This window comes from Gymnoscopelus braueri (assembly GCF_963280865.1).
Source record: "Gymnoscopelus braueri genome assembly, chromosome: 6".
In the NCBI taxonomy this organism is placed as follows: Eukaryota; Metazoa; Chordata; class Actinopteri; order Myctophiformes; family Myctophidae; genus Gymnoscopelus; species Gymnoscopelus braueri.
In genome coordinates, this window is record NC_137607.1 from 39,102,734 (window position 1) to 39,128,063 (window position 25,330).

General features: G+C 40.9%; 1 protein-coding gene across 1 annotated transcript; it reads right to left on the reverse strand.

Annotated features, from left to right (window-relative positions):
- Positions 1–3,002: 3,002 nt before the first annotated feature.
- mfn1b (mitofusin 1b) lies at positions 3,003–24,945 on the reverse strand. Its single transcript, XM_080430744.1, has 18 exons — positions 24,788–24,945; positions 23,507–23,664; positions 21,966–22,101; positions 21,294–21,456; positions 18,980–19,104; positions 18,334–18,442; positions 16,260–16,367; positions 15,441–15,594; positions 14,237–14,304; positions 12,183–12,304; positions 11,360–11,486; positions 11,087–11,191; positions 10,296–10,398; positions 8,740–8,966; positions 6,333–6,503; positions 5,706–5,902; positions 4,224–4,358; positions 3,003–3,836 (listed from the first exon to the last, which is right to left on the reverse strand). Exons 2-18 carry the CDS (start codon positions 23,652–23,654, stop codon positions 3,767–3,769), a joined length of 2,268 nt encoding a protein of 755 aa, XP_080286870.1. The 5' UTR covers positions 23,655–23,664; positions 24,788–24,945; the 3' UTR covers positions 3,003–3,766.
- Between the last annotated feature and the right edge of the window lie 385 nt (positions 24,946–25,330).

Consider the following 25,330-nt stretch of genomic DNA (forward strand, 5'->3'; position numbering starts at 1 on the left):
CCTCACTGAAAAACATACTATGAAGAGTTAATTATTGCTAGCGAAGAAAGTACACATGGTAGAAAGAAATATGCACCTAATAGAGAGCTACGAATGCACTCACAAACTGTAGTATAAATGTAAAGCATTGAGCACATATGACTTATGTACCCAATACCATACAGGGAGGTACCGTACCTCTGAGGATTATAATTATCAAATCAACCATCGTCCATGACTATTGAGCTTTTGTTTAGAGTTAATTATTGCTAGCGAAGAAAGTACACATGGTAGAAAGAAATATGCACCTAATAGAGAGCTACGAATGCACTCAAACTGTAGTACAAATGTAAAGCATTGAGCACATATGACTTATGTACCCAATACCATACAGGGAGGTACCGTACCTCTGAGGATTATAATTATCTCATCAACCATCGTCCATGACTATTGAGCTTTTGTTTATTTATTTAAGTTTTTTTTTTTTTTTTTTTAACACCAGTTGGACCTACCATTGGCTACTGCAGGTGCCTATCTCCAATACTCTGACCAAACATGGGTCAGATGAAGAGGGTGTGCTTTGACATAAAGTATGGCACTCTTTGTGTCTCCATTCTGCCTTACCATACAGCTCATACTAGAAAGTGATTTTACTAGCAGCAACGTTTTACTCTCATTTGATTCCTAATACAGATACCAAGAGAGTTTGCCAGCTACTATGCCTATAACAAAGTCTGAAATATTATCCAAAAGAAGTGCTAGCTTTGCCAATACTAGTGAACACTAAAAACGTAATTACAGATGAGCACCATGATTCATACATGGCTCCCCATTGCTTCTGAAGGCAAATGCTCCATTTTTATATGATTCTGCTTTCTACTGCCGTACAGTTTATAGTATTTATTAGCAATTGCAATGAAATCCCTCTTGACATAACAGTGATTCTAGTGATCATTGCATTTTTATGTTTGTTTTAGCTACCTGGCTTTGCATTGGAAGACTTTTTTTTTTTTTTTTAGAGAGAATGTTAAAGAAAACTGTTGTTTTATTTTAGCCTGGAGAACATCCATGGGGTGTCCAGGATGTGAAGTGTGTTGCATATCAGTGTTGGGAGTGTGTGTGTGGGGGAGGGGGTGGGGGGGACTAGAACTAAGTGTTACTTTTCTCATTTGTGCCATTGTTATCCATGGACCCTGAGCTGTGAACTGAAAACTAGTCGAGTTGACAAAATCATTTAAATTTTCGCTTGCGTTACTTTCAATGCCAGCATTTCCCACTGATTCAAATCAAAATATATGTTTGACTTAATCCGTTTCCTATGAAAAGATCAATTGCTAGTCTAAAGATGGGTTTTGTCCTGAAGAAAAAAAAAACATTTGGTCATCAGTGCTTACTATACATCCAAGTTTATTTTTCAATCAATGCAATGAGACTTCAATGAGGTTCATTTGTTGTAAAAAAAAGAAAAGAAAAGGCAACAATGTAATTGACTTTTTTTTTTACTTCAACCTCTCCACCCTCCCCAAATAAATGGGATGCCAGTGTTGTTTCAACCATGAGCTGTGTTAAATTCCAACTACACCATCGCTCTTAATAAAAAGGGAACTCCTGTCCTGTGACGTGGTAATCAGTCATTACATTTGATCGCAATGCAACAGTATTGGCATGTTGACCTTGGAATAGTATAACCACTCTTCAACTGTGCAGTCTACTCCATAGCAGTAGAGTAGTTTGCTTATCAAAAGGTGCTCAACAGTGAATTTCACCATACTGTTCATATTTTGCCTACAGTCTTCTGTTGGGTTTACATTACCCAGTTGAGAATCCACAAGATTTTATAGCCCTCATACCAGCTTGCGCTTTTTCCAGATGTTTTTGGTCAGAAATGGTTAAGTCTGCTGGTTTTTAGTATTCAATGAATTAACTCGCCACCTTTTTATAATTGTACATGTATACAGTTGATGTATACATATTAGTACGCTCAAAAGTGCCGCCGCTGCTGATGGGAAGTTTCCCAGTGGGTAGGTAGGTGTGTTACTTAAGCACTCTTCAGCGGTAACCTCACTCTTGTTTGGCTGTACTTTCAATTGAGAGTTAAAAGTTGGGGTTTGTGGCTATGAGATTAGACCACACTGTGTAGAGTTCAGGTGTTTTGACTTCAAAGAGCTGATGAAACACTGGCACTATTGTATTGTCCATCCCTACGGCGGTATTTTGCTTTTTTTGCACTACCCTCCATATTTGTTAACGAATCTAGAACAAAAAGCCTTATTTTTTTGTTCCAAACAATGAGAAATTACAATCACATGCCACTAATTGAGTTAGAATTTATGGCGTGACTGTGGTCATTAACATGCTGCCATTTGGCTCTACAACCTATAGTTCTGACTTTTCTTCAATTTCTCTTTATTTATTGTTTTAAGCCAGTGAAAACCAGGGACTTGGTGCCATGATAATTATCTTACAGTGCTATTGTGTGAAGTTATAATCACTTGTTATGGAATAATTTTTATAGTCTTTTCACACCAAATTCCTTTTTTTTGTATTTGTACAGTGGCTTGGTGATACTGATATGTTGCCATGAGTTGATATTGTAACCAATAAAAAAAAAAAGCTTTTAACCAAGAACACCTTGTCTTGGTTCATTTTAACATCTGAAGTTAACTCATTCAGTCAGTGCCAGACTTATTTCTGGCTGTGTCCCAGTGCCGGAGCAAAAAATTCATTGTAAAAAAAGTGCTCAGGAGCTGAGATGCAGCCTTTTTCAGTAAGAAGTTAAACAGAGTGAATGGAGCAGCACATTTTCAAATCATATCTTGGGTTCAGAAATTCTTTTCTCCCAGAAATAAAGTAAAAAAAAACTTTAATGACGTCATGTGGCGCTCAGGGCTTAACAATGGCGATAAAACTAGACGTCATGTGGCACTGAATGAGTTAAGTGTCAAAAGAAATGTCTTGACAAATGTTTATGCATATGGAGGCCACAATGTATGCTGCTTTCTAGTGCATCAAGGTAGACAATATTATACACAAAAAATATTTTAATACAGTCTGGGGAATAGGGAGGCATTTCAACTCATTCAAGGAAAGAAAAACATTTACAAAGTGGAGATTACTGAAATGCCTATGACAGATCAGTTCCAATTATAATACAAATGACATGAGGTTATCAAAATATGTCTATACAGTATGGATTGTTCAGTCAATTTATTTTGAGAAATGACAAGTTTTCCCTTTAAATTATTTTCCCCCCTCAGCAAATTAGTTACTAGTTACTGATTATTCAACAAAAATAAGATTTCGGCCTTTTTTTTCCTCCATCTGTGCTATTGCCATACCACGATAAACCACCAAATTACAGATCACATGCCTCAAAAGCTTTCCATGTACACACTTTTATACACACGCACACACATTCACAACAGGGAGTCAAAAAGGCATTCACAGTTAGTCTGGTAGTGGTATCGCACAGCACCTCCTGACCTTCATACCAAATGAGGTTTTACGCTGTTCAACAGCACCTTATCAAACCACCAATCCACGCAATGTTGTGTTCGTATTACAGGCAGCTTTGTTCCATAGTTTGTTCATTGCGGTCCGTTGGTTTAGGTGCAGCCACACAAAACATGATCTGTGTGGGAGGAAGGTTTTCTTATTTTGGAGGAAATACTGTCGAGGCTGGGCATCGTCTTCTCTATCCAATCTTCCCAACGCCAGGGAGGGAGACGAGGGAGGAGGGTCAGACCTTAAGACTGGAGCCAAGGTGAAGAGAGGAACAACCTGCAGATCACTGCTGAGGTTGTAGATACTGATTTGTGAAGGCCTCCAACTGTGTCTCCAGTGCAGTGGCTTTGTGTCTAAAGGGGGAGAAACGTATAATTAGTTTTTGCTATAACCATTATTTTATACTTTGGGCTATTCAAAAATAGATATACAAGCTCATAGCACGGCACAGATCTGCTTTATTTTTATCGAGAACATCTTAGAATATAAATATTAAAGCAAACAAGCTTGTAGATCGACTATTTTCAAATAGCTTAAGTATGCATAGGACTGAAGTGGTTAAGGAATGTTTTTTAATAACAATCCAAATCTACAAAGTAACTAAAGTTTTCAAATAATTGTAGTGGAGTAGAAGTAAAAGTACAGAAAATTGGAAATACTCAACAAATTCCTCAAAGTGTACCGAGTACAGTACTTGAGTAAATGTTCTTAAGTTACTTTACACCACTGGTACCACTGACCGTAGGATCTTGGAGTGACTCTGGACGGTCTCCAGCTGCTCTATGTTGGCCGTCAGCCGGCTGATCTCTGCCTCCAGCTCCTTCTGTGTCTGGTCCACCTGCTGACACAGCCTGGCGAACGTCATGGCCATCTCCCTGGAAACACAGAGGGCAGGGCACCACACACACACGTCATGTTGTTACGTAGCTCCTACACAGAGTGGGCTGAAGGCAGGGCACAGGAGGTGTGTGTGTGTGTGTGTGTGTGTTGGATTCTCACTGTGTGTATTCTGCAGGTTCCAGGGAGTCTGGCTTCAATAGTTAAGTTAAACATTTAACCTATTAACACATTCAGTGCCAGAGGTTTATTAAAACAGGGTACATCTAGTGCTGGCATTCTTACTATTTACGCTGCGCTGTTTACGGCTGTAGACTCCACGACGAAGACGCGGATGTAAACAAAGGCTGCGTGCACGATGGTGGAGGGTCCCATCTATCGCCTGGAACAATAATATTGCTAACGCGATCCGCCATTGCAGAGTGATCGCCCATCGAAAGCGTCTCGTTTCCACCACGTTAAAAAATAAATGGAGATATGAAGCTTTTTCTCAAGGAGTTATAATGGGTGCGGACGGGAGGTCGTTTTTTTGGCATGGATCCACTTCCGTCCTCTCCTTTCCTCACAGAGATCTGTGGTTATGGCACTCAACGAGTGTATTTGCAAAACCGGGAATCGGAAACCGTGTCATTTTCGCTATATAGAGTGTGCCAAAAATCCTGAAGGGGGCGTCAACAAGTGTCTTTTGGTAGCAGCGGACATCTTTGAGGGGTATAAACCAGGTTGACTTAACATTGCCCAAAACAAACATTGCCACGCCCCCCGGTGGTGACGGCGCGTTAGCACGCTATAGCACATTGGTTGGCTATTCAAAAATAGCTGATATACGGGCTTGTAGATCTACTATTTTTGAAAATGTGTGAACACTTATAACCGAAGTGTTTGCATCTGGGGGTCCCTGGCCAAATACATATGATTTGGGGGGTCCTTGACATGAAAATGTTTGAGAACCACTGATATAGCAACACGTTTTTTCAGAAAACTTGTTACGATTTAGAAGACATTTGTAGAATCGGCCTCAGGTCTTAACCAACACTTCTGTGGATATTTTTTTACGTCTACTCAGGCTTTTGTGTGCACCCCAAACAGTTTTTGCTTGGTTTAATATGTAGATATTTGATATTCATTTTATCAGACACCCCCCCCCCCCCCTCCTATATAAACCCACTGAACTTCAGACTCCATGTTAGACTCATTGAAAACACACATCCCTGGTTATGATGACTAATATTGTCCTTCTAATGCATTAGGTGACTGTGCCTTTTTCAATTATGTTCAAAAATAAAAAAAAGTTAAACGCAGCCCCCTCACGCATCAGAAGGGAAATATCCAGTTCAGTGGGTTTATGCAGCGAAGAAAGATTTCTCATTATCACTGTTACTTACTGCTGGACCTGGTGGCTGCAGTTGGCGCTGGTGAAGGTAACAATGAGCTGTAGTTTCTCTGTGGCGTAGTCCACAAACTGGCGCTTCAGGGTGCGCTCCTTGGCCTTGGTGGTCCAGGTGAGCCTCTCGTACAGGTACAGCATGCCGTACAGCGAGGCAGAGAGGGCGATCAGCCTCCAGCCCACAGTTCGCCACACCTGGGACAATGAACATTTTTAGAAATGTCAAATGTTTTCTTGCAAATGTAGTCGTTATGCCAATTTCCCTCGTAGAATGGACTCCATAGCAGTGGTTCTCAAAGTGGGGTCCGGGGACCCCCAGGGGTCCTTGAGGCAGTTTCAGTGGGTCCCCAGCAAAATGATTTCATAGTTAGGAACCAAATGAACCCTTCGAGAGTGTAGAAAACGGTAACTAATGCATACCACACTGGGGTCCTTGAAATGAAAAGGTTTGAAAACCACTGCACTATAGAAACACTCTATCCATCCCAGTTCCACTTTAAATAGAGTCAAATTAGCCCCCTTTAACACGTCACAAAGTGACATGTTGTTATGCAAAAAAAAACTGCGATAATCTCAAATAATTTCGATTAGGCGATGGCGTAATAATCGTGCCAGGCCTACTCACCACTCCTCCTACGATGACCACGCTCATGGAGGTCCGGGAGGTAATGGATGCCAAGTTGGTTGCCATGGCCACCATCATCTCTTCTTGTGTCATGACAGCCGTCTCCTGGTTGGGCGGGGCTGCGATGGAGGCCGGGCCTGAGGACGGCGTGTGGGCCACTGGTTGAGCGCTCTGAGACAAGGATGGATATGGGATCATTATAATGATTATTCTGACAATTTCCTTTTTCCCCTTTTTTCTCCCAATTTAATCCATTAACACATTGACCGCCGGGCCCGTAGTTCTACGGGCCGTTAAATCCAACGGTAAAGCGCCGATCCCGTAGCCTACGGGCTGTGGTGCTTTTTCCTTTTTTTTCGAAAAAAAAAACTTTTCTCAATTTTCTAGTACGGCACATTTCATTGTAACACCACCGGAAACAGAATTATTTGGGATCCGGTTTTGACGATCACGCCGGCTCCCATTCTAAAGCGCACACTGAGACGCCATTTTCTTCGATTGTAGTTTTTCTCCTCGCTGATCACTGTTTAACATAAACCGTTCTAACTACAACATGGATGCCCCGTTTGACACGTGGTTTGGACTGGTAGACGCAGGGAGATGTCCGCGATGTTTACAAACAGTGCACAGATCAATCTTAAGGATTTTAACGAGGTCTATGGCGACGTGAAAAAAACAAAAAACAACAATAAAACGTTGGCACTGGTGAGTACATTATGAGATTAACCTCTGGCGGTCAATGTGTTAAGACCGGGAACGCATCTGTGTGTCATTTTTAGATTTCTTCGGCTATTCAAAAATAGCAGATATACAAGCTCGTAGCGTTACCCTTTGAATACATATATTTTTAAAGCGAACATTTTTAGCTCAAGTATTTGCTTCTGGGGGTCCCTGGAACTGAGCTGGGGGTCCGCGGCCAAATACATATAATTTTATAATTTTTCCTTGACACCACTGACAGCAACATACAGGTTTAAAAAAAAAAAAACTGTTAGGATTTAGAAGACATTTTGTAGAATCGGTCTCAGGTCTTAACACATTCCCTGCCAGAGGGTTTTTTTTATTTTACTTCCCCCAGTGCCAGTGTTAAATTTTTTTTTACACAGGAGTGTAACAAAATGTCAGCCAATCAGGAGAAAGTACCCATTTGTAAGCTTCATTTTTATAGTGTTCCAGTTCTAATTTTGCCTGCTAATTTCTTAGTGTCATCACTTCCAATTTCACTTGTTTAATCTGTATCCTGATTGAGTTCTCTATCCTGATTGGATAAAATTGGAAATGAAACTGAAACTGAAACGAAAATGCATTTTCTGTTTTATAAAGAGCTGGAGAGACATGGAGACTCCTTATATGGACAGGACACTCTATAGTAACGAGCACTATCAGAACATAGACCCATTTTGCAATTATTTGAATCATTGCAAATCACTTACCCTACCTTTAATCATTATGCCAATTCTCCGACTACCTATATGTATTTTAGCCCCTTGTCACTGTTATCTCCTACTGTTGGTCGACGCCCTGATCAGTGATTTTACTCACCCCACCTAGTTGCCCTCCCACAAACACGGGCAATTTTGTGTTTGTTTGAGTGCCTGGCCAAGCGGAAGGATTCGAACCCCTAGCCTCCACGGTGGTGGGCAGGAACTTTACCCCTGCGCCACCAGAGTGCTACATGGGATTATTCTTTGCGAGACATTTTGTAGATTTCCATTTGTTTTGTACAGTGAAATAGGTCAAACCGATTGAAATATGTTAACCCATTAAGACGCATCTGTCATTTTCGATTTGAACTACTTTAACCATTATCTTATACTTTGGCTATTCAAAAATAGCAGATATACAAGCTCATAGTGCGGAACGTGCCGTGCTATGAGCTTGTAGATCTGCTATTAAAAAAAAAAAAAAACATGACAATTTGTGCAAATCTTTGAATATATAAATGTTTTAAAGCGAACGTTTGCAACTCAAATCTTTGCTTCTGGGGATTCTACAAATATCTTCTAAATCAGTTTTTTGAAAACTTATGTTGCTATAATCAGTGGTTCTCAAACTTTTTCATGTCAAGGGCCCCCAAAATGATATGTATTTGGCCGCGGACCGCCGGACCCCCATCTCTAAATATGTTGTTCCAGGGACCCCCCCCCCCCCCCAGAAACAAAGATTTGAGTTAAAAATGTTCGCTTTAAAAAATATGTATATTCAAAGATTTGCACACATTTTCAAGATTTTTCTAAAATAGCAGATCTACAAGCTCATAGTGCACGGCACTCTGTGCCACGCGCTATGAGCTTGTATATCTGCTATTTTTTTATAGCCCAAAGAAACCTCAAAATGACAGATGCTGTTCCCGGTCTTAATGGGTTAAACTGACTGATCCTTGCTCTTCCATGCTCCCAACCTGTACCTGGAAGTTCTGGTCTACCAGTTTGAGGGCCCTCTGTGCGTTGGCAGGCCCCAGGTAGCGGTGGACGAGGGTCTTCCATCCCAGAGAGAACTGGAAGTCAATGTTCTCCTGGAAGTCACTGCAGAGCGTGGCACAGTTCAGGTCATAGCTCAGGTCAAACTTCCTGCTGGGCACCAGCATGTTGATCTGATTCTGGACTGCAGGGGGCAGCAGAGGCTGCATGCTCTCTGAGAGGATGATAGGGAAGGACATTTGGATTTTATTTGTTAGTTCTTGTTTTGAGGTTAAATGTTAAACTGATTAGAATTTTACCTCAACATAATTAGTCGCTCATCTTCAACCATAATTTAATCATTACATTTTCACCACTTTGCGTCCTGTATTTCATCATTGTAAAGTAAGTTGGCCGGGATATGATTCTGTAGTAAATTTAGAATGAAAGAGCCCCATTCTGCTCTCGTTGGCAGTCATGCCACCATGTCTCATAACATTGCCCCTGGCCGGGTTACAAGAGGCTGCATAATGCCTTATCCAACAACACTGTCATCAAGCACAGCATGCATGCTTGCTTGTGTGACATAATGACGTGCGCGTAGCATGATATGACACGCAGCGATGCCATCAGGAGATGGAGTAAATATAGCCGGCTGTTGCAGACGGTGGTGTGCACTCTCAAGTAGGGCTGTCACGATCATGACATTTTACTTGACGACTAATTGTCATACAAATAATTAAATATTATATTATCGGTGATACAGATAAATAAGAACTTAAAAAGTATACTATGTTCGTTCCATTGATCCAAGCCAGAACACAACCGATTGGTTGATAATTAAAATTACAAACTGCCTTGAAAATGCACGCAGACCACCCATCTGTCCATGCCAGCTGCCTTGTTAACACATTCATTGCCAGCTATTAATTCATTCATTAATTCGCCACTGCCAGCGGTTTTACCTTATTTTGAGTGTTTTTGACAATCCACAAAAAAATGTAATCTACCCGGATGTAAAGTTTGTAAACAGACAATATCTCGGTGGAAGGACGAGTCTCTCTTCTTTCCACCAGAACAATTTTTTAACCGCGATCGTCCGTTCTGTAGTTATCGGCAGTTGAATATAGCTCGTTTTCACAAAAAAACACAGTCTGGGAGAAGAAATCCGAGCTAGATGTGTTTTTTTAAATCTGATAACATTGTCGTGGACGAAGTGATTTGTTTTTGGATGACGTCATTTCCGGTTCCATCCTTCTTATCTCTGGAAGTCAAGGCATCATTCATAGGTTGGCGAAGAGCGCCCTCTGGCGTAATCACTAAAAACATGATTTATTTTTACGGGCGCAAAATTGCGTCTTTGGCAGTGAAGCGTTGGATTTGAATGGACGCAATATTGCGTCCTTGGCAGTCAATGTGTTAAGTGGTCAGACGGGTGGGCCGCGAACGCTTTCAAGATTTTCAAGTGGGCTCTGATCAAGAAAAAGTTGCGAACCTAACAGAGACAGAGACAGACCGTGTAAAAAGGGGGGGGGGGGTGCTTTTGTTAGCCAACTGCTGTTACCTATCATGTCTCTCTGTGAGACCTGAACGGACTTGTTGACGGCGTCGGAGCAGCGGAAGGCCAGGTTCTTGCCCATGCCCTCCTCCACGTGGGACAACAGCTCCTGTCAAAGGTCACCAGTCACAGAGGTTAAAGGAACGATTTACCCATTTTCAACCATATAATTGGTCCTCAATGATGCTCATTATAAGATACCGTTTCTGTCTCACTCTGTAACTCAGAGGTGGGCTGTAGATAGTTCGAATATTGGCCTTCAGGTGAGGTGACATCATTGGTGGGGATTACAAGCTAATGGGAACTACAGCCTCTCTCTTCCTGGAAAGTTAGCATGCTGAAATAGAAGCCGCTGATGTTGCGTCAATTTAAAAAAAAAACATCTGCAAACACGTTTTCAAACTATCCACAGTCCACCTCTAAGACACAGAGCGAGTAGACAGAAATGTTACCGTCCTATAGTGAGCATAGGACCCATGATGAAAAGGTGCAAAGTTCCTCTATTAAGAGTCAATGTTCAGAATGAAAGTCTCAGAATAAGAATAGGCAGCATTTCAGATTGACTTCATTTATCTCCCAGGAAACTGCAACATTCGCGCAAAAACAAATCAGGTAAAAACAAAAATCTAAAACCAAATGATGTACAAAGAATGTACGAAAGAAAACAATAGTAACAATAATCATATAAATAATAAAGCCACTGTGGTTATGGCAGATTTAGTTTGCAGTTACTTCAAATGTCACCTTGGGATTTCGTACTCAACATGTCCAACAGTATAGAAGTGGGCTCCACTCACAGATTTGTAGATCTTGAGGACGTGAGTTGAGGGGTGGAAGTCGGCATGGAACTCCTCAATGATGATGTTGAGACGGCATATCTCTTCCCCCATGGCACTGGCCACCTGGACGAGAAAACCAACATGAATCTGCACTTCTGTATACTGTGCACCTATGGTACCAACAACACAATGTAAGCCCTGTTTAACCACTTTAAACCTGCCGTCCCTATTGGGCAAGTCAATTTGTGGGTCCTTGGCATGAAATTGTTGAGCCACTAGTGTTAATGTTACCTTGGCCTCCACCTCCTCGCTGACCAACTTGATTTGCTTCTTAGTGTCGTCGATTAGCAGTCCGAGTTGCTTCCTGACAAACTCCAGACGATCCATCAGGAGGTCTCTCTCCTCTAATGCCGCCACTCTAGAATCCCAGAACCCCAACAGGAAGTGATGTCACAAAAGTTTTTTTTTCTTTCGCATAATACTGACGATTTTAGTATTAGATGCAGCAAGTGAACTAAAATAGTTAATGATTTTGAGACCAATAATCTTACTCCCAGTATTTATTATTGTTTTAGCCATCACCAAACAGCCCTACTTCAAAGCTTACGCCACCAATACAGGAACGATCTCCTGTAGCGTGAGGTAGCTTGATGTAAGTGCACCCCCTGGACATGATACTAGTATGTCGCAGGGACTTACCCCCAGTCCAACCCTTAATGCCGAGTGCCTAACAGGGAGGCATTGGATCCCATTTTTTGATAGTCTTTGGTATGACCCGGCCGGGGAATTGAACGCAGACCTCCCAATCTCAGGGCAGACACTCTAACCACAAGACCACTGAGCTTGTCCAAGGGAGAACGACTGGAGGAGTTTTTAAGAAGTTATACTGCACTTCCTGTAGTCACACTCGGGGATGGAAAGCCCACCCCGAGTGTGACATAAGATCAAAATGCCCACAGTCGGTCGGAATATGGTGGAGGACAGGACTCCAGATGATGAAACTGTGTCGGTTATAAAAAGCATCCAGGAAAACTCATCCCATAATCTGTTGCAACCAGAAGAGCAAATAGTAATGGGAAATAAAAAACATATCTGATGGAAAGAGACCACCTACCTCTTCTCTGCTGCCTTGATGTTGATGGCATCCATGATTCCCTTGACCGTTTCGATGATCAGCTTGGCCCTGATAGTGTGCTGCTCAAACTTTGTTTTCACTGCTGACTGCGAGATACACTCCTGCGAGGCCATAACACACACGTTACTGTGACCATTCAGGGTGTTACTGACGCCATGCCATGTGAGTGTGTGTATATACACATGCACACGGTCAGGGACCTGGACCAAAACACCTCGACAAGATAAGACACCTGCTACTGCAACATGGAGGACAAAACGCCAACAGAAATGAACCTGAAAATGCAGTAGCAGTGTGTGTATCTCGTGTCCCACAGCCACCGAGTTTGTAATGTCACAGTAATGTGTCGGTGAAACAATACATAAATCATATGCAACAAACTCAACAAAGAACAAAATATGAATAAAATACGAATATGTGTATGATGATGACAAACATTTTGTTTTGGGGTACACAGTTACTAGGCATGTTGTAAAATGCTATAGAGTTTTGTTCTTTTAGCTGTGACTGAAGATATAATAAGATATAATACACCGCTGCATGCTGCCTTACAGTGTAATGAAAATTCAATACATGTAGTCATAATGCACAATAATTTACTCTCACTGTACCTCAAAAAGCCCACAGTAGGTAACAGATATGCCAAAGGCATGGTCTCTTCAGTTCTATTTACGTGGTTTTAATAATAACTTCTCTAATGGACGATCCTTAGGGGATCGAAACATTGATCATCAATTAACACAATGGGAGCAAGTTCTAACAGTGTGCGGACTCTATCCATTTTTTTCTCTATTCTTCATCTGCCCTGCACTTGTGCAGGTTGGATGTGTGCGCTCCACTTTTTGATTACATTTACTTGTAACTTTCTCTTAAAATACAGAACATATAGTTATTTAATACACCCCAGTTAAACATAAATGACAACAATGACAAAATAACTTAAAACAACTCATGAAAAACTGAATGAAAATGGAACTGAAAGAAATGGATGTCCTCGCCTAAGTAAATCTAGACTTCAGCAATGAAGACGCAGGTTGATGGAAAATGCACATTGATTTGTCTAAGGGAGGTAGATTCTAGGGTGCAGTTTAGAGGTCCAAGTTGTGGTGAGAGACACAAGGATCAGTCCTGGACAGTATGGAGTAACAGACGGCATACCCACAGTGTGGGGTAGGTAGGTAGGTAGGTCAGTCACTTTCACTGTATACTGTACAGCATGTCTGCTGCCATGATTGGGAAAAACATGACAACCACTTCCTCCTTCCCCTCCAAACCATCTCATACACTTTAGAGCTATAGTGTATACATATATACTGCGCACGCACACACACACACACACACACACACACACAGGTTGATAATTCATTCATATTCTAATTCAACTTCTTTGCTGGGAGCAGTTAGCCATCGAATGAGATTATTATGCGTCTTAATTAGAGCCAGACCAATATATCGGATTGGCCGATATATTGGCCATTATTTGACTTTTTTGATGACATCGACATTATGCACCAGATGTGTAGTTTTCAAATATCTTCCAAAACATTGCACATTTTTTTACAAAATATTGGTCAACATCTGTCCAAAAATCTGTCATTGGTCAGGGCATCGGTTGGTCTTAATGACTTTATGGTTGCTACTCCAGCTTCCCCCACTAGTACCAGTAGCATTAACCAGAGCGTATGGCAGACTGGATTTGCCTACAGCGCTTATCGTGCACCAACCTCAGCATGCATCAGCCTGGTCTTGTCATCTTAGTTTGCATTGATCTGACTACACACCTACTTCATGAGTACACACTGATTTGATTTGATTTGATTTGAACTTTGGTCCATGCTTCATTGAGAAGCCCATTGAATGCATTGAATTCTATGTTCTTATTGAGAAGTAAAGTGGATTTTCAATCAAAGAGTGAAACGGGTTTAGCTTAGTGGACAGAGTGGTAAGAACAATAGACATTTTCACCCACACAAATAAATGCGAAGGTGCGTACATACAGACACAATCTCTCACTCGACCTTGCGCACACTTGCCTTAAAACTTTTTTCAAAGCTCTGGAACTCCTGCAGTCTCTCCTGGAAGCCCTCTGCAAGGGCACCACCTGTTAGACACAACACAACATTACAGAACATCTGCCTCTTCATGTACATCTCTGTCCTAAACCCACTTATACAATAGATTGAAAGCTAAGAAACTTCTTCTAAACTAGGCATGCAGGCCATATTCAGTAATATTCAGTAATATGTTGCAATAAAAGTGGCTCAGCCTGCTGCCGGTACTGCTGGTAGCTGATAACATACTTTGGCCTGACAGTTTCATAGTTTGGCTGTGGTTATGGTTATACAGGGGCTGGCGAGGTACTTAGAATTAAGATTCGAGGATTATTATCCCAAATAAAGGTAAAGGTGTATCCCAAAATACAACATAATTACTATATATGTAACAGATGTCACAAATATGCTGTGTTTCTTCAACCAAAATATTATTTCTATGCCAATTTGTTTTCTACAATAATACTGTACCCTCAAAAGGGTAAATAGTGACACTGTGTGGTCAGAGGAAGTCAACAGCTTTACAGTATCTTTAGAAATCCGATTAGAATAGTATTGCAAACCACCTACATATGTGGTTCAAATCTGATCTGCAAAAATATGTTTCCATGTGTATTACTGCGGTTCAGACTTGAAAACAACTAGGGATGCGACGATAATCGTTATCGTTTATCGTGAAAAGAAAAACGTTAATCGTATCACAGAGATTTTATTCCTCCGTCATACACTAGGATGAATTAGCTTGTTGAGCTTCAAATTCAGTACCACTTAAACCCTCTATATGTGATAAATACGTGGTATGCTCATATTTCACTCTACACAAATCAATTTGCCATAAATAGCCGATCTACAAGCTCACAACACCTTGCAATGCAACGCGTTGTGAGCTTGTAGATCGGCTATTTTTGGCAAACGTTTCCCCCCAGAATAGGGATGCTGGGGGTTCAAGTGGTTAACAAAAGTGGCATTTAAAATGTTAAGCATATTTTGATTATCGTGATAATATCGTTAATCGCAATTCTTTTTTTGCCACAATAATGGTGACCATGGTGGTGGTCATTTTCATATCGTCTCATCCTTAATAACAACCAATCTGATTCCAATCTGGACAGGCCCAAAATAAAAACATCTGTCTTGGGCTGCCAATCTGAACATTGCTTAGGTACGTCTACGTCAGCCGGCTCACCGCCTTCGGGCATGCCCTGTGCACGCTGCATCCGGGAGTTGAGCACTTCCTTGGCAGACACAAAGAAGATGCGGTCAGGCGCCAGATGGCGGTCCACCACCTTCAGCTCCTCCACTAGGAAGTTGACACATCGGTCCGTGTGCTGCTTCCTCACCTGGAAGCAGACATAGTTTTTACATTAACACTGCAATTGCTGTTTCTTTGACAACGGCGTCCACAATGTCTAAGGTTTCAAATGTTTTTGAAAAAGAAAACTTACCAAAGTAACTGCAAAACCCACAGTAGTGATATTTAATCTATAATAACTAATTATAATGAATATTAGCCATTTAGATACTAAAACTGGGATTTTGTGACAACCACACATTATTACCCGGTACTACACAATAAGTTGTTATAAAACTATACAAGAAGTTCAGAATACTTTTTTAAATGTTTTATATCAGTACTTGGTACACACTGACTTCCCAACAGAGAGGCAAAGTCTACCCTAAAAATAAATATATTTTAACCACTTTCAACCTGGTGTCCCCATTTCAGCCTGTCATTCATTATAGGCCAAAACAATGAGACGCAATGATGTGAGCTTGTAGATCTGCTCATTTTCTTGTACAGTGAATGCAGGTGTGCTTTGGCATTTTGACTTTCCCACTGGTGTGCCTTGGTCACTAAAGGTTTTGAAAACCACTGATTTAACAAGCATTGTAAACCATGAGTAATAGATATAACTAATATAAACACACACTAATGGAACATAATGTAATTATTAGTTTTACTCTTCAAACCACAGCTGATCTGATAATTAGAGGGTCGACTCACATCCTCCATGTACTCTGGTTCGTTTGCTGAAGCATCCCAGCGGTTATTGAGGATGAAGATGTTGGGTTTGGACAGACGCTCGTTCACCTTGTGGAAGAAATGTTTCTCCTGAATGACATGAGAGAAAACAAGAAACAAACTGTCTGTCAGCAGCAACCCAAAAAGAGGAAAATTTAAAACAATTAAAAAATGTAACAATTTAAAATGTGGTCTCATTAGACATCAACGTGTAACCAGTAAGCTAAGTCTTGTCTTTCCGGAAGAAGAGCAATTGATTACGCGAGGGAAGGTATTTTTTTTATGTGCCATGGATTTCCTTCTGATCCACATTCAAGCGAGCTGCTGGAGTGGACGTGTGTACAATACATGCATGTATTTGCTCTTCACAGGAAAAGTGGATGTTCATTTGTCACTAGATATGTTATCTGGTTCATTTACAGAGGGAACACAGCCCACGAATGACCTCAAATGACCTCATAGTTCATTTGTATTGAGCAGCAATGTGGGGAATGTGTGTCCTTTCCCTTTAACCACTTTCAAACTGGTGTCCCTTGACAAAAAGTAAAAAGAGAAATCTACAAGCTCACAACATGTCATATCGAGATGCGTTATGAGCTTGTAGATCGGCTATTTAAGTAGAGTTTAAGCGGTTAAGAGCCCTGGCTAGAGGAATGTGTGTCCTTTCCCTTTAAGAACCATAGCTAGGGGAATGCACGTCCTTTCCCTTTAAGAGCCCTGGCCAGGATAAGTAGCTGTGTGAGCATAGCAGGAATGCCTGAGCACAGAGAACAGGGCCAGTGTACCGCTGGGTCATAAACATGGAGCCAGACACATCCCTCCATTCTCAACTAGTTCATAATGCACAAGCGCATACTTTTAACTGAACTCACTCTCTCATGTTTTGCCAACAACAGGACATATTCATACGCAACAGCTGTTCTATAATGGATCCCTCTGAAAACATTCAATGTGTTATAACATTAACTCCAGTAATCCAAGTGCTACATGAAGTTCTTCTCTCAGTGAGAGGGTATATATGACTGAGAGGTACTAAAAACATACCGCTAGATTTTCCATCTAAACATTGCCACAAAAGACAGCGTCATCTACCAACAACAGGAGATTTTATCTTAGACTCAGTGTAATCAGACTGTTGTAATAGACATGAACTTTAAACTGGAGTGGAGCCATTTGAGTTACTTTACTGCAGTCAGTCCGAGTTGTTTCTACAAGACCATTTAACCCATTAAGACCTGAGGCCGTTCCTACAAATGCCTTCTAAACCAGTAGTTCTTTCAAGATTTTTCTAAAATGTAAAAAAATAGCAGATGTACAACCTCGCAGCCCGGCACAAAGTGATGCGGTGTGAGCTTGTATATCCGCTGTTTTTGAATAGCACTAAAATCAAAAATGTACACAGATGCTTTCCTTTTCTTAAATCTTCGCGCCAGTTTGTGTTTTATTGATTGTATGTAATCAATCGGCGGCAGAGGCACAGGTGTAGAGTGGCCGGATGGGAATCGCAAGGTTCCCAGTTCGATCCCAGGCTCCCCCAGAGTTAGTGTCGAAGTGTCCTTGAGCAAGACGCTGAACCCTAATTGCTCCCGATGAGCAGGTTTTCTCCACCATCGGTGTATGAATGTGTGTGTGAATGGGTGAATGTAATGCACAATCTATGTAAAGTGCTTTGGATAAAGCGCTATATAAATGCACCATTTACCATTTATGTATGTCTGCATGTGTCAATTTTACATTTTGTGGTTATTGTGCCATTTTATTCACTGATCTTTTGTTGTAGTTTATCTCTAAAGTTTATCATGTTGCTCTTTTACCCTGTCCTGTAAAGCACTTTGTATGTTCGGAAAAGCGCTAAACAAATTCATTATTATAATTTTGTGTGAGGGGAAAGAACATGAATAACACTGAGACATCCAATTAAGCCTTCCGATCAACGTGACAATCATATTGTCGGTTAAGGCAAACTTCAACAAGCAATGATCACAATGATTTGCACTTGAAAGGCAGGATAAAAAGACATTCTACGGCTAATGGCCTTGCTCTGTAGAAGTGTTACCGTGTTCATAAGCGTGGATTCAGAGTTGGCCACCAGCACAAAGACATCAGCATCCAGGCAAAACTTGTCAATCCAGCTGTCCAGCTCTGATGTGACATCTGTCCCGGGACTGAGGCAAAGAGGAGGGGTCAGGAGGTCAAATAAATGGTCATAGCAACAAGTGGCACACAAACATATGCACACAGAAATGTACATACACACATATGTAACTAGATATACTGTGCAGAGCGCACATAAATATATGGATATAATATTTGAAAGTTGTACCCATGCACACCGCACCTTAAAGCACCTCAAAGTGCATTATGATAACCCACTTAAGCCCCATTTTATACTTCAAACTTGAAAAATGTCTTGCCGCTCAGTGGGAGAGGAGGTCATATCAGCTCAGGGGTTTGAGCATAAGAATTGACCAAACAGAGCAGAAGTTTCTAAACAGTGCAAAATACTGGTCACAGGTATTCTATATCCAATTCTAACGAAAGGCCTATGGAATCCAACGTAGTTTAGCAGATTCCGTGCCATGGATAGTTTTCTATTTGTACACATTTCCAAGTCCTAGAAAGTTCCCAAGACCTGAAAAACTATCACAGCCTACTTTCCCAAACTTTACAGACCGATGGCTATCAAGAATCCCAGCAGTTACCTGTCGACTAGCACCAGGTCATCTCGCAGCAGGGCGCACTTGGTCTTTGGCCAGAAGACTCGGACTAGACAGCCGGCGTCCAGACTCTCATCCATATGAAGTGCATGTGCCAGCTGGTTAACCGTCTGCAGCACAGGGAAGAATGCAATAGAATAGAAACGTTATTAATGTCCACATGTGACTTTTGCTTCACAGATTCAGGACAAAACGACAGACATGCGGGTACAAGTCAGGACATCAGAACAGACTTGATAAGTCCGAATATCACAAGACACCAGTAAAAAACAACATCATCACACCAGAGCTTCAAATTCAGATTCCACTCAGAGAAAAAACTCCACGTTTATGAATGGTATGCGAGTCAACAGAACATTGGTCATTCCCTCACTGGTATGTGCAGAATGTGCAAACTGCAATACCGAATAAATGTAATAATATTAAATGGAAATACAAATAAAGCTGAGTATAGGCACTTGCAGGCACAAAACATTGTTCAAAATGGCTCCGGAGTGCAAAGAATTTCAAGTAATTCACGTGATTAGCTGCAAACAAAAACACTAACCTAAATATTGTCCTACTGCCTATATAATATCTAAGACACCTTGGCTCTCTAACAATGTAGTATTCCCAGTGTCCAACCAATGCTGACTCCAGAGTTCAGCAGGTTAAAGTCTACCCCACATGCCGCTCTACCATTTCAGACACCTGACACCACTGTAAACATCCTGTATTACTGGAGAGCGAGTTCAGCTGGTACTGTATATGTTCAGGTCACACATGCTGGGTATACAGTAACTACATTGTGTGTGTCCCAATTAGGGTGTAAAACAGAACACCTCCCACCTGCCAAATGCTGTTAAATTATGGCTGGAAAGTCAGTCTTTGGCATGTAACCAAGCAAACATCTTTCAATTCTACCCTAAAGGTATAGAGAAAATACTACAACATAAAAAAACTGCACTAGTATATATCAGTGAAGAGACACACAGTGTTGCAACTATTTTGTTGCAAAAGACACTATTAATTAATTCACTTTGGAACCAATCATAGGTTATGTATCAGAGCTGTTCATGTCACTGTATGCTCAAAGCCAATTAATCTAAGACATGGGCTTAGCTCTGTGTTGTCCGGAGGACCTACAGTAAGTTAATTAGCTTCTATCTTATCAAGCAACCAATTGGAGAGTACAGCAATACTTCCTCAACTGCTAAAACCCAGTGAGTACTAGGGCCCTATCTTGTGCGCCGCCTTACGCCTTATCCCTAAACTAATTTGCCATTTTTACTTATTTTATAAACTAATACGTTTAGGGATAAGGGGTAAAGCGACGCGCAAGACAGTCTTTTGCCCTTTGGACCGTTGTTTTCAAAACACATGAACCATGTACATACTGGCAAGTACATACTTGCCATTTCTTTACCTTTCTACTTGTTATTCTTAATAATGTATTTTGTTATTGTTGCTACAATGTTGAGGAACTGATACCAAATAATTTTACTCTTGTGTACTTATTTATAAGATGTAGCAAATAAACATATTTATAACAATCTTGAACCGAGACCAGTCAGTGATAAAGAACGTCTGGTTTTAATTAGCGTATGCATTATTTTTCTGTGCGTGCGTGCGTGTCCATCCTATATCCTCAATCACTCCAACCTGCACCAGTGTGATTGTATTGGGCAATTACTAATTGGTAAATCGACAGCATTATTTTACATAGTGCCAAGGCATCCACTCAAAGCACTTACAGGATGTCTCAAATTCACACCTCACACCCATCCATCCACACACAACACTGACAGAGGCAGCCACCCAAGGCGCCAACCTGCTCATCAAGAGCAGTTAGGAGGTCAGTGTCTTGCTCAGTGACACTTCAATGGCATATCAGAAGTAAATAGCTGGGATTTAACTGAGAATCTTCCGATTGTCAGGCCACCTCTTGCCATCCTCCTGAGCCGCGGCGTGCTCAGAAAAACTCTCCTGGACAAATAATAATACAAACGCTCACACAGCTCAGTGGTTCTCAAACTGGGGTCCGGGGACCCCCATGGGTCCTTGAGAGAGCTCCAGGGGGTCTGCAGCTAAATGAGTTTATAGCATAAAAATCTGTTCAACCATTTTAACCCTATAAAAATTGGCTATTTTCAAATAATGAACATTTTGGACAAATTTTGAATATTTTTGAAACATTTTAACAACACAAATCTTGTATGGGGTCGCTCCCTTGCATAACATTTTTCAGATGGGGGTCCGTGGCCAAATACATATTAATTTGGGGGTCCGACCGCCCTTTTAGAACCACTGACACACACACCTTGATGCTCTGTTCCTCCTCAGAGCCCTCCGTCTTCAGATAGGCCTTGTCTTCATCGGTGCCCTCCACACTCAGGAAACAGTTGGTGGTGTGGCCGATGCCACTGGGAAGAACCCGATCTCTCAGCAAGGCATTGATCACTGTGCTCTTCCCATTACTTGTCCTGCGATCAAATGGAAAAGATTTTAACCACTTTTAAGCTCTGTTTTATACTTTGTCGTACCTTGGTGTTGAACTAAAATAGAGACAACAGCCGATCTACAAGGTCACCATTCAAAAACAGTCAATCAGCAATAATGGCTTTAACTGAAATACACAGCCTTACTTTCACATAATGGAAAACACAGTGTGGCCTGTATCATAAGTCCTGGACTTTATTGTGTTATCCTCGTGAACTTTTTTAACTGTAGGTTGATCCTTTTCGAATAAACTAAACTAAACATTGCAACATCCATTATATAGAACATGACAGGTGTTGAAGAGTCAAAGGCATGGGAAATTGTAATGCTTGTAATACACACAAAGAGAAAATAGAAAATGCAATGAATATGAAACCAAAAGCAAAATAGTTTCTTGAGGATATCACTGCCCGATTTGTCATGCATTTGCAGGAACAAGTGTTCATTCAAAGAGAACATGAAACAAAAGTGCAAGTGAGTTACAATCTTTTACCTGCCAAAGAAGGCCACCTTCATGTTCCTTCGCGCCAGAACCTCCTTAATGACAGTCAGTTTGTCAGTGTAAGCCTTGATCTGCCTCTCTTGGTCCAGACTTGCAATGTTCTCCAGCGCTTTATTCTGACAGGTTTCTATCTCACACACACACACACAGATTAAAACTGCTATCTTTGACATTCAGATGTCAAGGGCCAAATGAAATGACAGACACTCAGTACGCCTGTCACAATTATAACACAATCGTCTAATTGCAAGTATTTGAGATAATCTGAATTATTTAGCAAAATCGTCATAATCGTTTTTGGGCGGTGAAACCGCCCCTATAAGTGAGATTTGGAAAAATGTACAAATATCTTGGGCAGTGAAACCGGCCCTGAAAGTGAGGTTTGGAAATTTGTACAATTATCCTGCGCTGTGATTGGCCAATCACAATCTATTCAGGACTGTGATTGGCCAGTGTCACATGACACATGTGCATAGCCCTATATAAGAACCATAACTTGAAAAAAACCAAAAATTTGTTTTTTTCAAGTTATGGTTTCGTCCATCATAAAGAGTGTTTCAATAAATGTATTTATCTTTTGTACATGATTGGTTGACTCCATTCAGTATTGTGATTAGCTAGCAAGACACCGCCCACTTCACACAGGGTGTGATTTTTTTTTAACATCTGTTATTGTAGTTTTTTCCTCTCACACAGGTATTTTTCAGGTATTGATAACAGGATTTGCACAGATAAAAGAAATACGAGACAAAATATAAATGAAATTAGAAATACAAAAACAACATGAAACAAAACAGAGGTATACATAACAGAACAACAACATACACAACTTAACTAAACAAAACGACATACAAGCAACATGAGGCTGATGATGGGACACACCCAGAGGACAAAACGAACAGCATTACAATCTAGTATAATATAAAGGCATACAACAGGTACTACCCCGGGGGGCAACACAACACTATATTCACTCAATTCATCTCATCGAGCAGCCCAAGAATAGGTGCCCAGATCTTCTGAAATAGGGGCTCCCTATCAGAAAGGGTGAACCTTATCCTCTCCAGGTGCAACACTCCTCCCAGCTCCTTTAGCCACATATTGATTGTCGGGGGTGTCATAATCGTTTCTATGTGGAAAAATGTTCATACATTTTCAAACATTTTCCAAAATTAGCAGCAACTAGACCATACCCGTGGGGGGATATGCGCCCATGATTTGGCAACCCGGGAGCCAGCGAACACAAAAACGCTAATAAACAGCTGACATTTGGGGAAAGCGAAAAACGGGCTTCGGTGTTCCGTGCACATGGTAATGGTCAATGGCTGTGTGCAAATTCAGATCAATTGCTCCAGCCACCGAGGAGAACCGGGCAGAAGAGATTTTGGGCTCACCGCAGACAGAGCTTTGTCGAATTATGGGAGGATAGCTGATCTACAAGCTTACAACACGTTACTTTGTGACATGTTGTAAGCTTGTAGATCAGCTATTTCTGGAGGAAAAAAATGTAATTGTGACAGCCTAACACTCACCTTCAACAAACGCAGAGCTTTCCTTGACATACTCCAACAGTTGTTCAAATACATCACTGATCTTCTTCTTGGCCAAGACAAAGTGCTTCAGAGGTGACAAGTCTCCCTGAGCTGAGTCTGTTCTTCTGAGCGGGGGGGCTGAAGCCATGGCTGTCAATCTATTTGGAAGGAATGTCAATAGATGATCATGGCATCATGGCTCTGACTGACTGTCACCGGCGTAATGTGTTGTTTTAAAGTTAGTTCAAGCCCATTATAACCTCACCTGTCCTAAAAACTAAAATAGCCATTAATAAACTTGTTTAAAGTCATTGTAAGACTAAATGAACCAGCTAAGCTAGCTAAACATCCAAAGTGACCATAATAATAATAATACACTTTAAAAGTCAGGGAGGAGTGGTTAGAGCCGGGTACGATGTGCAGTGGTGTAAAGTACATTTACTCAAGTACTGTACTTAAGTAAAGATTTTGAGGTATTTTAACTTTACTGGAGTAGTTCCAATTTGCTGTACTTTTACTTCTACTCCACTACATCTCAGAGGCAAATATTGTACTTTTACTCCACTACAAGTATTTGAAAACGTTATTTACTAGTTACTTTGTAGATTTATATTATTATTACAAAACACACATTAATCACTTCAGCCCTATATACATTTTGGCCATTTGAAAATAGCAGATCTACAAGCTCACAATGCGACGCGATGCATTGTGTGTGAGCATGTAGGTCTGCTATTTTCTAAAGATTTAATACATTTTGAACTGAAATGGGACATTCTGCACAATGAGTACTTTACCTTTTTAAAAGTATATTTTGATGCCAATACTTTTATATTTTTACTCAAGTACATTTTGAATACAGAACTTTTTCTTGTAACAGAGTATTTCTATATGGCAGTATTGATACTTTTACTTAAGTCAAAAATTCGAGTACTTTTTCCACCACTGCTCACGGGTCCTAAATCAAATAGGCATTAAAGAACTTGTCCTGTGCAGTATTTGAAAGTCATTTTAAGACTAAATGAACCAGCTAAGCTAGCCAGTTAAACATCCACAGTGACCATAATAATAACACACTTTATAAGTCAGGGAGGAGTGGTTAGAGCTGCATCTGCTGTCGATACATATATATTACAACTTCTCTCACTTATATGATGCAAATCCCAGTGGTTTTATAACCAGTGAACGCATGATGCTAGTGTGAAGCTAGCGAAGCTAACATTAAATTAGCAATCCTAATGCTCCCTGTCTGTCAAGCTGAACGGTTTGTTATTTCCTTACCACGTTCTGAAGACGATGGGTGTCTTCTCAACACAACACATGTAAATAATAAGTCGATCGATCGCCGTATCGATGAGTGTCGGTGGTTTGTTGTGAGTTGGATGAGAGGTTAAGTTATTGGTGACAGCCTGGCTAACCTTCTCCACTGGTCATCTCTCTCCTGCAGGGACAGGACAGGACGGGGGGCGGGGTCGAGTGACGCAGCGGACAGTATCCAATCAGTGATGAGCAAACTACAGTTGCCTTCACATAGAGACACACGGGGACTACAAATTTCACGCCCACTTTTGAGACAGCGCCGCTACTCGAGGTCCGTTAGAACGATGAACTGCAGCTGCCAATGCAATCCCTATGAGAGGATATGAGAATTAGCCTACTTTTGAAATATTCGTACATTAACTGGAGACGATATTGATTTAAATAAAAATATGTTTCCAAATGTATGGAGTGTCTTTGTCAACATATCTTCTTGTTTTCTTAATAGTTGATGTGTTTCACATTTAATTTGCCACTTTAACGAGTTACCCATAATGCTAACACAGC

Bases quoted from the DNA above. Each gene is read 5' to 3' on its own strand.
- mfn1b (XM_080430744.1), bottom strand. From the start codon at position 23,654: ATGGCTTCAGCCCCCCCGCTCAGAAGAACAGACTCAGCTCAGGGAGAC. The intron at 22,102-23,506 runs GTGAGTGTTAGG...TGTGTGAGATAG, and splicing joins AAGCTCTGCGTTTGTTGAAG to AAACCTGTCAGAATAAAGCG. The intron at 3,837-4,223 runs GTCAGTGGTACC...CTCCCCCTTTAG, and splicing joins AGTCACTCCAAGATCCTACG to ACACAAAGCCACTGCACTGG.